At 29.5% G+C, this 19,190-nt stretch overlaps 2 protein-coding genes across 2 annotated transcripts; both read right to left on the reverse strand.

Annotated features, from left to right (window-relative positions):
• Window positions 1-378: 378 nt before the first annotated feature.
• LOC100166197 (6-pyruvoyl tetrahydrobiopterin synthase) lies at window positions 379-2,225 on the reverse strand. Its single transcript, XM_001946758.5, has 3 exons — window positions 1,995-2,225; window positions 1,480-1,559; window positions 379-739 (listed from the first exon to the last, which is right to left on the reverse strand). Exons 1-3 carry the CDS (start codon window positions 2,051-2,053, stop codon window positions 462-464), a joined length of 417 nt encoding a protein of 138 aa, XP_001946793.1. The 5' UTR covers window positions 2,054-2,225; the 3' UTR covers window positions 379-461.
• Window positions 2,226-6,850: 4,625 nt separating this feature from the next.
• LOC100168935 (protein decapentaplegic-like) lies at window positions 6,851-12,958 on the reverse strand. Its single transcript, XM_008188294.3, has 6 exons — window positions 12,413-12,958; window positions 9,857-9,958; window positions 9,602-9,766; window positions 8,748-8,952; window positions 8,375-8,604; window positions 6,851-7,848 (listed from the first exon to the last, which is right to left on the reverse strand). The coding sequence occupies exons 2-6, from the start codon at window positions 9,951-9,953 to the stop codon at window positions 7,445-7,447; spliced, it is 1,101 nt and encodes a 366-aa protein (XP_008186516.1). The 5' UTR covers window positions 9,954-9,958; window positions 12,413-12,958; the 3' UTR covers window positions 6,851-7,444.
• Between the last annotated feature and the right edge of the window lie 6,232 nt (window positions 12,959-19,190).

The raw sequence follows: 19,190 nt of genomic DNA on the forward strand, positions 1-19,190 counted from the left end.
CCTATAGATACATGGTAATTAGGAATGGTAAAAATTAAATACATATATATGTACATATTTTTGAATTTTTAATATTCACCCTAGTAATTACTAATTAGAAGTAGAGTATACATGTGTTCACATTTTTATTTATATTTTTGGGCTTTTTTTCCTTGGGCTTTTTTTCTGCCTACCATTTGTAATATAATATAATTTTGTTGTTTATTTTTTCAAACATTATATTTTATTTTGGTTTAAAGCTTACATATAAATCATAATATAAAATTGAAATATGTTTAATTGCATAAGATCTAAAAATATTGAATATGAAAATAGTAAATACAATAATTTTTTTATTATTTTTGGTATTGATAAAAAACAAAATAAACTTTTCCTTAATAAACTACAAAAACGTATATTTTATAAAAATACAATTGTTATTACAACAGCCAACAGATAAGTATTTACTCAAAAATAATAATTTATTCACCTTTATAAACAACAATATTCTTATCAGTTTCAAATAATTTAACTTTATACAACAAATTAGGATTATGCATAACATCTTTCAAACTTTTCCATATAAAAATTGCTACATTCTCAGTTGTACTGACATGATGTTTAAAGTAAGGTACATCCATATCCAGATTTTTATGATCCAAGGGCTCCATTACAGCGACATTAATATACTTTTTTAGGTCTGACACGTTCATAACCATGCCAGTGTTCTCATCAATTAGACCTTTAACTGTAACTTCAACTGTAAGTATAACCATGGGTAATAAATAAAAATGTCATAACTAATATTAATTAATAATAAATAAAATAAGGTCATGTTTAGTAAAATATATAGATTGTTATAATATAATATAACATAGTATAGTGGTAGGTACATAAACTCAGTCTTCAGTAGTATTCCGAATACTTTTTCCAACAATACTCTGAATAATTATTAAGAATATATTTAAAAAGTATTTTAATCCTATGAAAAAGTACTTATTATTTACAATAATAATTGTTTTCTTGTTTTTCTGGAAATCTTTACAATATTTACATTTTTAAATTTTAAATCAACAACTTAAATTATATTATATTTAGAATTATTATTAAGTTATAAATGTTGGAAAATTTTCCTGAAAAAAGTATCATAGGTTTAATATTTAAAAAAAAAATTTAAGAGTATTTTATAAGTATTGGGAATGCTTTTAAAGTATTTAAAATACTTTATTCGGAATACTATTTTTATGAAGTAGGTATTTGAATATATACCTATTCTGAATACTAATTTCATAAGTATTTGAGTAGGTATTTATTCCAAATACTTTTTAAAAGTATTTTACCCAAGTCTGTATAAACTACACCTGACTAATCACTAATGTAACTAAAAATATGTTAAAAATGTAACAAAATATGTTTTAATATTTAAAATTTTTATTGTAATAAATAATTATTTTTAAAACTCAGAAAATATTTATGTAGTAAAAATAACATTTTAAATACCTTTATAATTATGTCCGTGACCATTTTTATTGTTACATTTACCAAAAATTTTTATATTTTCTTCATCACTTAAATTGTTGCTATAAATAATAATTTTTTTATAATTAATTAGGTACTTAGTATTCACTATTGGATACATCTAACAAATATAAACATATTTTTCTATATTATTTTGTTTAGGGAACCTACATAAATAAGTAGGTAGGTAGATGCTTGATCTTAATATTGTCTATTGCCTATTAGGTATGATTAAAAATAAATTATAACATTTAAAATAATACAGGAAATCAAAATATAAAATATCTATTCTTAGTTTATAATAATTAGTTAATATTATAAATTATAAATATTTATAATACTCATTAGAATAATGAATAATTGAGTAAATCTGTATAAAAATAATTTTCTAGCATTAATACATCAAAAGGGAAATAGGTAGGTAACTGTAATAGTATAAGTAAGATTAATATATTATTATACATTATTATACAACGAATAATATTATGAGTACCCACCTGTGGAGCCGGTGACAGGAGCTAAACTTCTCAACACGAGTTATGTTCGCCAAAGGCATTGTCTTAGAATGTCTGTTGATTAGGTACCTACTGCAGAGTTCAGACTAGTCAGCAAGTAGTCACTATACTGACTAGTAAGTAGTAACTACTGAACACTGAACAGTCAGTGGTCTGTTGGCAATGTCCAGTTACCGCCACGCCTCGCTGTCTTGACGAAATCGGAAATTTAATATTTAGGTATCAAGAATCGATAGAAAGTAATTCAATGAAGCAACACTGCCATCTAGTTGATCAGTCGATGTCACATATTGTACATCAATGATGGAATAGGGGATCTTACATCATTGACCTCTATATATTTATAGTTTAAACTTAGTTTATGTATAGTACGCGTAACTAAGTATTTTAAGGTAAATAAAATATCCTTAATTTAAATTTAAAAAACAAGTTAACAGTTGAAGTAAAAACCCCATTCGGTACCTATTTAAACAATAATAATAATTATTATTATTATACATAACAGGCAGAGCCCAATTCATTACCAAATATTGTATTAATATAAAGATATATAGATATATAACAGTAACAAATATATTACAGTCATGGTTATGATAAAAAGGTAGGTTGTTCGTTGTTCAATCACGCGATGGATGGGGTTATTTCGCCCGTAATTTGTGGTACAATTCGGCACCGAGAAAGGAGTATGGTAATGGAGCGAACGATGTGGAACGCTAAAGTTGATATTGAAAAGGAGAGTGGGGGCATCTATAGAACCGTCCTAGAGTTAGTTCAGAAACGATAAATTTACAGCTGCTCTTACTCTGTCAGCCAGTGATGAAAGCTTAAGCTCGAAAAAAAAATATAAGTTCCTAACTCCTATCTTTTAAGAAAGGGTTAAGAAGTATATTACAGTGTATATACTTAAGCCATAGGTATATTGTACGCATAAATATATTATACTTTAATATATTATAGGTATCTACTACCTAATAATATTTATGACTATTCAAATAGGTAGGTTATGTAGGTAGGTACTTACGTCAAATTTGTATAATAATCAATATTATAATAAAATTACTAATGATTACTTACATTATTATATGATATAATTATTATGATCACCTGTATAATATACGATGAATTTTGTAAAAAGTACCTAGTTCAATATAGGATAAAAAAAAATAATTGCTATTAGTAATGTTGGTAGGTATATAAATTTTAAAATATCCTTCGAAATGTCTTCACGCTGAATCGTTTTTGTGTACATTTTCATGTTGACTATATCCCGTTTTTTTGTATATCGGTCCGGTTAATTCTCAATATTCATTCAGACATTTTTGGGATAATACCTAAATACTGCGTATGTATAATCTAAATATTTAGTAGAAATTAGTAAGTAGTACCCACTGATTTTGTACATGTAGGAATCGGGAATCCTGATGTACTTATAGTCTATACTCTTAACGATTGTTGACTATACTTGGTACTGTAGTAGGTATGTCTTTAATATAGACGACTCTGTATATGTATATTTATATAATGACGTTCAAGGGACCAAGGAAAATAGGTCGTAATTACCGATAGTCATAAACTTATATTATAACTACCGATAAAATTTCATATACCTATAAAACTTACCTATGCATTTTTCGGGTCCTTTACTTTAAGGTCATAAAACCCGATATATGTCATTACAACCGCGGTGTCATTATAAATGATTTCTACTGTATATATTACTACTTATCAGTGGCGTATTTACGGGGGGGGGGGTCCATGGGGTCCGGACCCCCCATTGACTCGTGTTAAATGTTGTGTTTTTACATGATTAAGGAAAATAAATTTTATTACACGATACGAAGGATTTTGTACATTTTAGAAACTTCAGTTATCAACATTTTCAATTAAGATAGTGATTATTTTTGTTATCAGTTTGGTACTGAAAATTGTTGAAAAATATCGAGTTTATTTTTTAACTCAAATATTTTGTAGTTTTTTTCATTGCCAGTATCTACAGCCACTTCAGAGGGATCTTTTTCAATCTAAAATCAACACTGAATACTTCATTTTAATGTATTTTAAGAAATATTTTTATAAAAGTTAGAACATAACTATATTTGATTCTGAGCGGAGCGATGAAGCTAGTGGTTTTACAATGGTGTTTATATTTTTTTTTTTATCCTGTATACAAAATTTCTACCAGAAGGAGTGCTTTGATTTCAATATGTAGTACCTATCTTATCTTTTAGCAAATTGGATTAAGATGGTACTTTAAACCGGTCATTTTTTGATTTTCTCAATAGTTATTAATGTCACGGGAAAAACCACCGACAAATTACAAAAAACCTCTAAAAATTGGATTTTAATTTCTAACGCATTGTTTATCATCATAGACAATAAAAAAAATAGAGAATATAAACAAAAAATATATTTCAATATTATTAATTCAACTTACGGGCTATAATAAATAATAACAATATAAAATATCCAGACTGACAAACCATCTCCGCTCAGAATCGTTTTCCTTTTACAATGATATTATGTCATTGAATTCAAGTGTAATACAATCCATCATACATTGACCCACTTGTAACCTACTGTACAGTAGAGCAACATCCACTTACCTGCTTTTTTAAATTTGTTTTGTACATATTATTTAATACCAATTAAAAACTCGAAAATTTTAAATCGTCTTACAAATATGGTATATTTATTTAATAAAGAGTAATTGGGTGGAGTGGGAGGCTTTGCCCCTCACGGCTCTGTTTTCTGAAAATTATCTGGACCCTCCCCATAACAAATTTCTAAATACGCCACTGCTACTTATATTAAAAATTAGGTACATACTATAAAATATTGAAATTCCTTAGGGTTTTTAAAAATCGAATGTCTGGCTGGATTATTTTTAAATTACGTAATAGCAGTCGAATAATGGTAATGTATACTCGTGTCATGTTCTAGAATATCACGTTTATATGGTTTCAAAAAATATAATATACTATTTTAGTTACTTTGTTGTGATTGTATAATATTATTTGTGGGTACTTGAAACTTCTAAAGTATACTATATTATATTATATCTATGATCGTACCACGGTTTGTTGTTGATGTATAACGCGTTATAAGTACCTAATAGATATTATGATATGATTAATTTGGAATTTATTATATGTACCTATTATAGGTCAATTTTTTTTTATTACTATAGATAAGTATACCCACAATATGTATGTCTAATAACTAGACTGACAAATCGTCTCCGCTCAGAATCGTTTTTCTTATACAGTGATATTATATCATTGAATTCAAATTTAATACTATCCATTATACAGTGTCCCACTTGTAACCTACTGTACAGCAGAGCGACATCCACTTACCCACCTTTTTTTATTTGTATTCCTTCAGTTATCTTCCATTATTTGAATAATTATTTTTTAAGTCAAGGGGTAAATTAATTATAATTAAATAACTATTATTATTTATCATAACTCATGGTAGGGTTGTATGAATCCATTAGATTATCAAGAGGAGGCCGACCGACGGTGGATACTATTTATCTAACACCGACATTGTACAACCTAACAAATTATATTTAAAATAGTATATTACTTGAAAAAAATCACAAGCCCTCTCAATCTTCTATCCTATGCAGGATTGTTATGTTTAAAACATGAAATCTGTTTAATGTTTTAAACGTTTTGTTCATTGTTTAAAACAAATAAATATAGGTATTATGTTTAAAACAGTGTAAAATCCAAGTAAATACCTATTGGGTTTTTTTTTGTTCCTTTGGAAAAAAAGTTGAAGTATTAAATAAATTATATCTATTACCATCCTTAATTAAAATTTTTATTGAATTATCAAATTTAAAATGTTTTTACTTGATAATTAATATATTAGGTAGGTATACATAATAATATAATGTCCACACAAAACATCCATTCAGAAAATATTTAAAATACATTTCAAATAAGTACTTTATTTAAAATAAGTAATTAATAAACAGCGATACAGAATATAGTATATACTACTTGGTACCTAAACTGCATATTGGCATAAGTATAATTAGAAAATTACATATTAAATTAAAATTAAGTTATTTTAAATATACTGTCTAAAACACTGTTTTAAGTTATTTAAAACTCAAAAAATTTACTTCGTTTAAAACGATGTTTTAAGAAAAACCATTCAAAACAAAAAATACACCAACTCTGATCCTATGTAGATAATAGCCAATAGGCTAATAATAATAAGTGTATAAGTATTTAAAATATTAACCATATAAAATATAGGTTAACTTATTGTGATAATTTTTTAATTTAACCTACATCGATATCTATATTATTATTTGTGTAATTGTATTGACCAAAATTTAAAGTATCAAACTACTTATTACCTATCTATCTGAGCCATTCAGCCATAGGTTATAGCCCATGAGATGACCCACCACCAAATTCTAGCTGTGAGGTAATTGTCTCACAATATTACAATAACCTTCTTGTGGTGGTTTCAATATAATATATAATCATGATTTTCTACAGAAAAAAATTAAGCCATATCATACGGCTTAATACATACCTACTGGCTACTACATAACGCATAGGTCGAATAAAAAATGTAATAGTACCTACCTCATAATTATACCTATTACCTACCTATTAGCTTGTAAATTGTGTCACACTGACACTGACACTCGGTCACTCTGATATCAAAATGACAAAACAAATAAATCACAATATACAATGCAATTACATTTTAATTTAATATATTATACATAATAATAATATTTATTCAAATACAGTATGCAGAACCATTTAAAAAAACAACAACGAAAACAAAATATAAATAAATAATTTAAATAGAAGGAATAGCAATAATAGTAACAACAATTCGTGTAAGAATTTTGTATTCAAACATTTATCTAATACACAATCGTCATGGTTATTCAACATTAAACCTGAATTGTATTGGTTTTGGACTAGACTTATAATTAATGTTATACAATTATGACCATTTGCAGGTATTTACACTTGTTCTTTATGTACATTATTATTTACACATTGTTTTTACATTTTATACGTGGGTGTTTATATTGTAATATACATATTTATTAATATCAATATCCGTCGAACTATAGAACTGGAAAAAATAGGTTTTATTTTTTACATAAACGCTTTTGACTTTGTGGCAGAAGACACGCACGATTATATGTGTATACACTGTTGGTGCATGATAATATATTACATAATATTACATATTATGTATATCTATCGACCTTTTCCAGAGTAAAAATTCGACGCAAGGTTTTATGTTACATAATATTATGTACACAGTTGTACACACTCAGGCATTGCAATACTGCAGCAGCTACTGCAGGTGCGGTATGACTTTGAATTGAAAAGTATATTATACGTCCTATGGTGCGCATAATAACTGCCTCCCGACCACCGCCCTCATCTACATCCGCATTCGTCCACGGTCATTTCCGGGTAGTTCTTCACCACCAACTTGCCGTCGTCGTCCACGTAGAGCAGCGTCTGCGAACTGAGCTTGGTCGGTACGCAGCACGCCCGGGGAACTGACGCCGGGCTGTGCGAGTTCATCAGCGTCTGCATGACCGCGTGGTTGGACGCGTTGATGTGATTGGCCAACGGGAACGTACACTCCCCGTGGCAGTAGAAAGCGTCGTAACCCGGCGGCGCCTGGATCCAATCGCTGAACCCGACATCCTTGAAGTCCACGTACATCGAATACCGCTGACAGATCTTCTTCTTTTTCGATTTCTTCTGTGGCCCTCCCGGTTCGTCGGCCGACCGTTTACTCCGCCGCATCATCCGTTCTAGCGTGCTCTTCTCGCCTGAACAACAATTAAATGCAATATTATTATTAGCTGATTCATCATATCATTTATTGTAATAATTAATAAGTAATATAACAATTAACATTGTATAACGTAACAATGTATTGTTACGTTTCGTGTTGATGTCTATGTAATATTGTATTCGATTCAGTCGGAACAAACGTGTTATTAACATATATACACAGGGGCGTATTTCAGTATTAGTAAATGTTTCTTTAATACTGGCGCTCTGCGCTCAGGTGGGACTTCAAAAAAATATAAATTATAAAATAGTTCAAATTACCTATTTCTAATCACAATTATTTAACGACTAAATAGTTAAAAATGTAAAAATAGAATGAATTATAGATAAAATGGTACCTATATGGTAGCTATAAATAATTTTGAATTAAAAATTGTGTTTAAATGCCTTTATTTAGGATTGCCCTCACGTCTCACACATTTAAGCTATTGTTTTTTACTTATCTATGCATCGAATATCAATATTAAATTAACCATATAGTTAGAATAGCATTATTCTTACTTGTTCCGTCATCGGTGTAGATCAATAGCAATGTCTTTTCGGGTGATACAAAGTCAAACACGCTGAGCAGATGTGTGTGACTACCAGACTCCGTGACGCATTGAACAAGCATACCATGGTTTTCTTTGAAATTGTTCTTCGACAGTCTTTCTATAGCTGGTGTTACGTCAAAACTGATAACTTCTGACTTTGATACTTTTGACATATTAATTGATTTCGAATCAATAATTCTATAAGTAAAAATGTTATATGAATTTCATGATTAGGTATTAAAAATAAAATATATGTTCATGTATATATATATATAATAAATGTTTAATGTATATCTATTATATACATAATATACACAATAATTGTTTGCTTATAATTATACCTGAGAATAGGTTTTGATATGCCTTTCGCGCCAGGTTGGACTATATCATGTATAATCACATGAATAAATTCTTCATTTCGTAGTATTGTATCATATATCATTGTAAAACGAACTTCAGCAGCTTTAACCTGTTCTCGTTCCGGAATAGAATCTATATCGAACTGTAGCCTATATCTTTTAGACTTAGCATTAATTGGGGGTGATCCTATAAAAATATAATTACATAATAATTATTCTCATTACTCATCAAATCTATTGTACTAAAATATATTAGCTCAGGATAATGTAATTTTCAATATAAATTAGTATAATAGTTTAATAAAACGTTTAAAGGTATAAAACATTAATTATAACTGGCTTGTAATATTATAGGTATAACCATCCACGCAAATAGGTGGGGGCTTGGGGGGGGGGGCTTAGTCCCCCATATTTCTGCCAAGTCCCCCTAGTTCAAAAGTCAGTAATTAGTACTGAGCATATATAATTCTTAGAAAATATTATAGGAGGGGCTTTAGTCCCCCAAAATAATTTGTCTATTTGCACCTATGGGTATAACTATAAAGTGTACATATACTTTTTTTTATTTTTAACACATCAACTGTATGGTTATTAAACGTTTATTACGGAAGGGGGGGGGGAGTACGGTTAGTTTGGAACACGTGTATATGGGGTGAGGATTCGTCACTAAAAACTCAGATGGGTGCTAGTGACGTCGGTTAATGCTTGACCTCAGAACACGTTAGTGACCGCGGCCAACCACCATGCCACAACAGGCCCCATAGGTAATTATAGTTTATGTAAATCATAAATATAATATTATATGTACCTATATAATATAAAAACCTATTAATTACCTTTGTTTGAATAGGTCCTAGCAGTATTAGCAGACGTTGTGTGCAAACCAGGAAGAGGCAAATGAGTTGTCATTGCATTGTTTTCTTCTAACATTGATTTATACAGCTCCATTGTGGCAGATGGTATCTTCATATTTTTCTCTACTACAGGTCTTCGGGTTAAACCTAAATAAAAAAACGATAATTAAATACAATTATTTACATCCAAGCATGCAATTAATTATTGCAATAATAAATAAATTATACAAATTTTACCTAATTTTGTAATTAAATTGTTTTCCACTTCTTCATATCCTGCGATGGCCGCCAATCCAGTGTGTAGCATGGCCAACAAAATTAGTAAAATAATCATTGTATCTAAATTCAAAATAATTTAAATATATTAATTAATATTAATTGTTAACGCTGCATGAAAATATACACGTGTAACATATTGTTTAAATATTTAAATATAACTATTAAGTACTACTATTTACTAGTATAGTAGTATGTGTATATTATATACCACCCGCACTAATATTATACGTAAAGAAAGGTCGTGGGAGTGATCCATATCTCCCGTGTATACAACCATAGTCCTCATTACCATCGGTCGTTGTTTTTTTAATTTAATTTTATGTTGTAGACGGTAGTCTATAAAAATGTCCGAAACCAAGAATTTTCATTGTCACGATTTTATTTTGCATATAGATTCGATATAGATATAACGTAGAGTTGGAATAAACGTTGCTTTTGAATTGAGTAATTTTTTAATATTTTTTTGTTTGCATAGGTACCTTGCAAGTTTCAACGTTTAGGTTGTTACTAGGCCAATCGTAGATTAAAAAAAAATCAGGGTGGACAATGCACCCTGCCACAACCCAAATGCCGCGCGTTATTTCTTGTTGATGACAGTGGCGGTTTTGTAGGGAGAGCCCTCCTTCCCTCGGGACTTAGTTACCTAATTAGTAATTATTAATTATTAATATTGATAAATAATAATTTAAGGCAATTATTATAAAAATATTATAAGTACTAGTTTTAAATAATTGTTACAAAAAATACAATAACACGTAAATACGCCTAAACAGTTGTCAGTAATAATATGATGAAAGAAATAAATTTTGTTGTTCCTATTATTACTATATTCTTTCCACGCTCTCACCCTTGATATATTATTAATTATTAATCATCTACAGGTTATTATTGATATAATGATACGTATGTATATTTGAATTTAGAATTGTTATTCAATAAATGTTTAAGTTGTGATTTGGGGTGTGAATTATGATTATGTAAATAAATTATTTTTTACTTATCAGAGCTCCTTTTTAAAAAAAAATTATTTAAATGCAGGGATGGATTATTATATTATGGAAATTATGGTCTAAAGGCATTTGTATATTATACAAGCTTAACAAAATTTCAAATATTCAGAAATTATTATAGTATTATATAAATTATTATTTATTAGTGGATGATATTTTTACCTAATATGATTGATTGCTGACTTAACAAGTATTTACTTATTGCCCATTTGTATAATTGTATATCAGATCTATATATAATATTAATAGTAACTGAAGGAGCCTCGATACGGTCATTATTTAAGGGGCAACATTTAGGCAATTTCTAATCTTGTCATAGCCGCCCGGGATTTATGTGTTAGTTGTAAAAGATTATTAGTGTGAGTGAAATTAAATGCGGGTATACTCTCTCGTACGCGCACGCACATGTCAATAATTCGATAACCATTTAAATTTCACTACACGAATTTTACAAAAACATACATTTGTGTTGACAAAATTAAAGTTCATTAACGTTTTCTGATTTTGATTTTGAAAGAATATTTGAATTCAGCAGATAAATGTCTGTAAATCGTACGAAATATTTTCCGTTTTTAATATTAATTTTAATTATGATTCGAAAAAGTTCATATTTTCAAGTTTTCAATTACAGTTCATAATAATATAAAATTTAGTTTTTACAAAGTGCTTCGTAGAATCTATAGACAATTTTCTGGTGAGTTCAAATTTTTTTTCAGAATCAAAATCGGACAACGTTGACTAACTTTAATTTTGTCAATACTTTAGGTCTTTTCAGCTAAAATTTACGGCAGTAGCGAGGCCCCTTAACGTTTTCTAAATAAGGGTGTCAACAGAAAAAAAGTTTTCTTAAACCTATATAGAGAAAATAAAACAAATTCGCAAAGTGTTTGAAATAGATATATCTAATAGCCAATAGGTATATAAGTATATTATACATTATACATAAAACAGCATATTATACGAATTTTGTAAATAGTTTTCACGCGCTAGGTACTCGTTGTCTATGCTACATTGCTACTTATGTCGCTTTCAAATTAGCAAACTTAATATTATTATTTAGTACAGCGGCATAATTATTTGCAAATACATTTTGGCCTGGTATTTTGTTCTAACTATTTTATATTTGTACCTTTATTATTAAATCAAATTGGTAATAAACTAATAAATATAATATATGAAAAAGCCTAACTTATAGCATAGCAGCGATGGCTATAGCTGGTTCGATATCTGGGGGGGGAGGGAAAAACCACGGAAAACCACGTACTGTCGTATTACACGAAAATATAAAATAATGAAAATATCCAGTTAAACGATATCGAGTATGCGATTATAATATACTGTAAAAATAAAATCGTATATTATATTAAATTAAATTGTACATAAGGTAGAATAGAAAAGCTGTTCTGTTTTTTTTTTTGGAAATTCGACAGGCGCACACCCCCTTAAAGTCTCCACTGTATTATATTATTATTATTATGACAAATAAATAACCATCGTGGCTTACCTGATACAGCCGTAGATTGTGTTATTGGGCCCGGTGATGTCGTTCCAGAAATACCATGTGCAGCGTGGATGCGAAAGAATTGAGTCGACAATATTATGCGTATTATGATTTATATAAGACGTCGTGATATGTATTACGAACGGACGTTGTTTGACGCGCACTTTGCCGTTGAGCGCACCAACTAGCCGTATAATATTATAATGTAAAGGTGCCGAGTGCAGACACGATCAACTGGTGCCGCACGCATACAATATTATTACTATGTTATATTTGTATGCAGAAGAGTCGCGATACGAAATAGTGCCTATACTACGTACAAGACGCGCGCGAGGTTGCTGCAGCACAAATGCACACGACCAGATCGAACAAGAGATGATACTGAAATGATGACCGCAGGGTCTTCGGAGGGTATTGCCGGCCTATTGTGTGCGTATATAAAATATAAACATAATAAAATGTATATTGTATGTATATATCTAAGCCATCACACGTGTGACCGACCGGCCGGCCGGCCGCCGCTGGAAATCGGCAGACAAACGGGCGACGGGCGTCCGCTATACGGCAGGGGACGTGACGAGCGGGGGATCGTAGGTACGCGTGGTGTTGTGAGTGCGTGTGCGTGCGGTACCGTGGAATGGGGGTGGGGGAGTCGATGGACAATAATAGGGCGTGGTTTTCGTATTTCTGGAAACCAGGTCTCACGGCGGCAGCGGCCGCAATATAATATAGGTACCTACCTAATGGTATACACTTATATACCTCCGCACATATATATACACAGACCCACACACACACACACACACACACACACTCACACACACATTATTGCTATACATGCGACGTGCCTATAACATGCGTCGTATCCTCGAGTTTGAAAACATCCCTGCGGTTTTGCCGCTGTTTCTACGCGATTGTTTTTAAATACGTATATTTACTATGTTATGTCCAATACACGCATTTCAAATGTCCACGATTGTTTTGGCATACCGTTAGATACGATTGTACATTTGTACAACAAAATATGTCATTTTCGTATGATCCTCGAATTTGAAAAAGAAAAGTGGTACAGAAGGACGTGGAAATGTGACCAACATTGATTTAGGCATAATATATTGGTTTTTTTGTACGCATTCCCGTGAAGACACGATGACCTAAACGTCACTCCGTCCTTCAATTACAATAGGCATCATTCTAATTTTTAACCCTTTCACCAACATCGTTACAATAAGGACAATTTACAATATCCATAAATTTTACAATAATAATTGTCTAACGATACTGTAATGAAAATATTAAATAATATGTTATTTTATTAAAACTTATAAGTATCAAAAACAATAAAATATAATATATACCGTAGTGCGTATTCATTCATATATACTTACGTACTACACTAATAGCTATGTCAGGGGCGTAATTAAGGGATAGATCCCCTAGATCCTTCATAATATGTATCTACCACTCACCACTGTACAAAAATGAAATATTTTGTGTGTAAAAAAGGTATACCCCCCCCCCCCCACACCAACAGGACAAATTCCTAAATACGTCACTGACGTATGTGATTATAAGACATACGAGTTGTAGTTTGATATTAACAAATATCAAAATTTAATATATTTTGGTGTCGACCATTTTTCACAAGGTTCTTACTCTGCCTAGCGTCGGTTTAAATCTTAGAAAGCATATAATATTATTAATTATTAAGATGGTACGGTTATACGGTGAATTGGAAGTATAATATTACCTAGACGATTGTCTAGAGTTGTTTACTGACAATAATAATACCAAGCCGAAATACTGGGTATCGGAATATTTATACAAGACGTTGTGGTACGTAAGTGTGTAATACACCGTTCCGTTTGGTTGTTTGAACACGAGACGGCTTGACGCCGATGTCCAGCTGCTTATTCTAAGTAGGTAAAAACAGATGTGTATAGACCAGCGGGCGGTCATGGTGGTCTTTTTTTTGTTCCTATTTAACATGAAGTAGGTACTGCAAATGGGGTGGTAAAGGTCAAAATTTAAGGCCGCTGATAACTGTTGGTGCCACGCAGTCTGTACGTCATGGTATAGTTGGCGGCAAACATTTGACAACTGCAAACCAGACCATAAAATAATATATATTATATTATATACAAATGTACATAGTGCATTAGGACAACATCCAATCTTTTTTTACAGCGGGCCAAATTTGAGATATGCTTTGGAAACGTGGGCCAACATTTTTATGGAAGACTATATTATAAACTGTTATGAATAACATCAAAAGAAAAAATAATAAATTTATTTTATTTAATTAATTAATTCAATAAATTATAAACAATGAAAACTAAATGAGAATAATACATTATAATTAATATATTATTTTCAAAACATAGCTTGGCGGGCTGGTATAAAACCTTGTTGACCTCTGCATTAGGGCATACTGTATTGTGTATAAACGTATTATAATTTTATATTATTATGTACAGTATATATTACTATATACATGCGTGGTTGCAAAATGTTCAGGTGACTCGTGGACCGTGTTCGGTCCGTAATTAAAAGCATAAACCTAGAAAACTCAATATTTAACGGGTAGTAAATTACAGTAAAAAGATGAAAAAAATTATTATGACTATAGATACAGGTACTAACTGTAATTCCAAAAATATTATCACGAAACAACGAAGTGCATAAGGGCCTGTATTACAATCGTTGAACTAAGGTTAAACCACCGAATTCGGCTGGTAAAATCAGTGGGTTAGGCTTAACCGAAGTTTAAACTTAAAACATGCCCTTAGTGAGTGAAAATAATCGTTGTTTTGTCATAATTTATTGAATCGTATACTGTATAGCACAAGGATTGACGAATATTCGAGTATACGAATATTTGAGTGCTTTAGAAATAGTCATTAGGTACACAAGTGTATTCCAAAGTCATTCCTCATATTTACAGTTTTGGAATGCTATAATGTAGTTTATTTATCTATAAAAAGTATAAACTACTAAGTATATTTTTTCTATATGAACTCCAAAATATACTATTGGTAGACCGTAGACACGTCTTGGTTAAATGGGCATTATTACTCTCGATAGAAGGCTATTATATATACATTTAACTCAAATTTACTCAAAATTGAGTTTTATCGATCAAGAAATCCATTCATGAGTTCTTATAAATTAATTAAACGTGTCAACGAGGCAAGCAATGTGATTAGGTGTTCGGTTCGGGTCTCTTTTAAAGGAATTAAAGTGTCTATTTTACACTATTTCGTTTGATGTATAAGTCGATTCATAGAAATGTTTTCCAAAACGTGCCAGATACAATGCTTGTATGCCGGCAGTCGGTACCATACTGTCTGGCGCGGAACCGACGACCCGTTTTTTCTAATCGTGCATGAATTTGTATCCGGAAGTAGGTATTCTTATTTTGTTGAAAGTAAATACATTTCTGGCAGAAAATAAATATGTCAGCTTCGTATTTTCACTATCGTTTTGGCCAAACAATAAACGACCCGCAAAAACCGCAAAATATTACAAATGATTAACAGTGCTGTTGGATACATAATGGGCATATTGACATGTTTTTGTTGATTATTTACTACCAGTATTTTGAGTTAAAATATTTATTAAAACCGGTTTATTTATTTATTTTATTTTATTCTATAAGACACGTGAGGTATATTATGTGTTTTAAATTTGTAGGCATATAAATAATATTCTATGAATTGTAAATGTATAAAATTTTATAATTATATTATATATTATTATTATAATTGATCGGAAATTGGTTTTACTAACTCTATGATTATGCATATAATATAAGGTATATAATCACTCAAGACAAGGAAATCATAAACATATGCCCCCTTTTTTAGAGTAGGAATTTTATACAAATACATATTATGTATTAAGGTGTAACCACTAACCATGCTTAAGCATAGCCACATATGCAAATGTAGTACCTACTATAGTACTATATTTAAGTGGCCTGTAGATATAGTAAATAGTAATAATGTTTAGTCATAGTTATTACTGATTATGGTAAACACTAAACAGACCTATCGTCCTCGTCAATTATTAAGATAGAACATTTAGCCCTCCGAAGATATAGGACATTTTTAGCCATAGTTTACTTATAATATTTAAAAATTGAATTTGACTGATGAAAATTATACTGTAGTCATACAATGAATTTAAATTTAATAATTATACTGAAATTTTATATGTTTGAAAAAGACCAAGTTATTTTTAGGTAAATAATTTTAATATGGTATATAAGTATATTGATATTTTAAATATAAAATAAATAGTAACTGAAATATCAAAACATAAATAATTATGTAAATGTATTTGTATTGTACCTAAATGTATTATATATTTTAATATAATTTACTTTAGTTTATTTTTTAGTTTATTTTATTAATTCAAAATATACTGATATTTTACGTTTTATAAAAAAATAGGGATTTAAAATACCGGGGACATCCTATCCTAATAATTGGCGGGGATGAAACGTCCATGGACTGTTCTTTTTTAACACGAACGAAACGTCCGCGATTCAATGTTTATATTAGGTAGGTATAATTATCTAATATATCCTACAGAGTACAGAATACACTAATGAGTTTATCTTTATCCAGTGATGATAGTATATTATTGTATAAACTATAAAGCATTATAATGTGATAAATTGTAAATGTGATTATATAATTAACACGTGTTCCGTTCTTTATTAAAAATAACAATAAATACACGTTATTAACAAAATAATCGGACCCGACTGTCAGCCAGAAAACGTCAAGTCATTCTTCAGAACCAATAAAATGGAGAAATATATTTAAGAATTAAATAGTTATAAGTTACATAGTCTTCCTATATTATTGTAATCAAATTGTTACCAAAAAATATATAATGTAATAATGTATAAAGCTAATGGCCCATGTCACCGAAGCTATAGCGATCAATAAAAAAAAACAAAATACACGTTTCAATAAAGTACAATAACTTTTATTTTAATTTAAATATTTTAAAACTTTTAATTTAATTTTATTCTAAATATTTTAACAATATTCATTGTATTTATTATTTTGTAAGGTTCAAAGTAAAAAAGTGGGTAAGTGGATGTCGCTGTGCTGTACAGTAGATTACAAGTGGGCCAATGTATAATGGATTGTATTTAACTTAAATTCAATGATATAATATTATTGTATAAAAAAAACGATTCAGAGAGTCAGATATTTTTTATATTGTTATTATTTATTATAACCCGTAGTTGAATAAATATTAAAATATTTTTTTTTATTCGTGACTATGGTGATAGACAAAGCGTTAAAATTAAAATCCTATTTTCAGTGGTTTTTCGTAATTTGTCGGTGGTTTTTTCCGAGGCATCAGCGGCGAATCCAGGGGGGTGGACCCCGGGTTCGGACCCCCCTCCCTTGGCTTATGTCAAAGTTTTATTTTTATTTTCAAAAGTTTCTGTGAAATGTTCATCGAAATTTATTGATTAGTTTGATTATTACTTATTAGTTATTAGATTAGATTTGGACATTAGGTATTTAAATATTTAAATATTTTGTTGATAACACGTCGAATCCGATAATAATTAATTGACATACATTGTAAATATAAATTTAAAAATTTAAATAATATAATTGTATTTTTTTAGATTCTGAGTGAAACGATTTTGTATTGATTTTACAATGATGTGTGTGTTTTTTTTTGTTTTTTTTTTTGTGTCTGTCATCACCTTTTAGGACAGTAAAAGTGCTTCGATTTTCGTCAACAGTATCTTTTCTGATAGGAAAGTGAATCAAGTTGGTACTTTGTGGGGTCAAAAGTAAAATTTTTTCAGTAGTTTTCAAAAGTGCCGTGAAAAACAAAAAAAAAATTAAGGAAAAACGGGAATTTTGACGCAAAATCTGTTTTCGGGAAAATTAATTTTGGTTTTTGGTGTAACTATAAAACAATTGACCGTAGATACATGACATTTTAACTGGTTGTTAATATAAAAAAATTAGAAATATTAAATATTTCTATTTTGTATAAATGATAAAATTTTTAAAATATTTTGATTTGTTTTGAACTATTTAGGGACATTTTCAGTTTCCAATAGTATTAGTTTTTTTTTCTATGAATGTCAATAAAACTTTATTTGTTGAGTAAAAATACTTGAAAATTTAATACAAGGCTCTTACTATATTTTTACAATGACATTTGAAAAATATTAAAAATCGTTAGTCACAGTTTTTTTTTATAAGCATTTAAAGTTCAAAAAATGACAAAATATGGAAAAATCACGACAATTTGCAAATTATTTCGAGTTAGAAATTCATAAAAATTTTTCTTTTTAAATCTAAGATATGAAAATGTAATACAAGATTCCTTATAAGATTATCTACCTTTATCAAACAAAAAATATCTATAAGAAAGTCAAATTAAATTTTTATGATCGTTTGAAATTCAAATTTTTACAACACTGGATATTCACTCGATTTCTCATGTAGCGATTTCCTTATTTTGTTGTAATTCAAAAACGAATAACTGCAGATACATGAAAATTTTACTGAATGTTTATATTAGCATTTCCTATACACCATACAATTTTGAAAATATTTTGACTCTTTTTGAGCTGTTTACGGACATTTTCAGTTTTAAATTTTTTTAGTTTTTTTTTCTATAAATATCAATAAAGTTTTATCTGTTGGGCCAAAAAGTGTATACATTTAATACAAAGCTCCTGATATATTGTTACAATATCAGTTGAAAAATATTAAAAATACATAGGCAC

Source organism: Acyrthosiphon pisum, chromosome A3 (genome assembly GCF_005508785.2).
Source record: "Acyrthosiphon pisum isolate AL4f chromosome A3, pea_aphid_22Mar2018_4r6ur, whole genome shotgun sequence".
NCBI lineage: Eukaryota > Metazoa > Arthropoda > Insecta > Hemiptera > Aphididae > Acyrthosiphon > Acyrthosiphon pisum.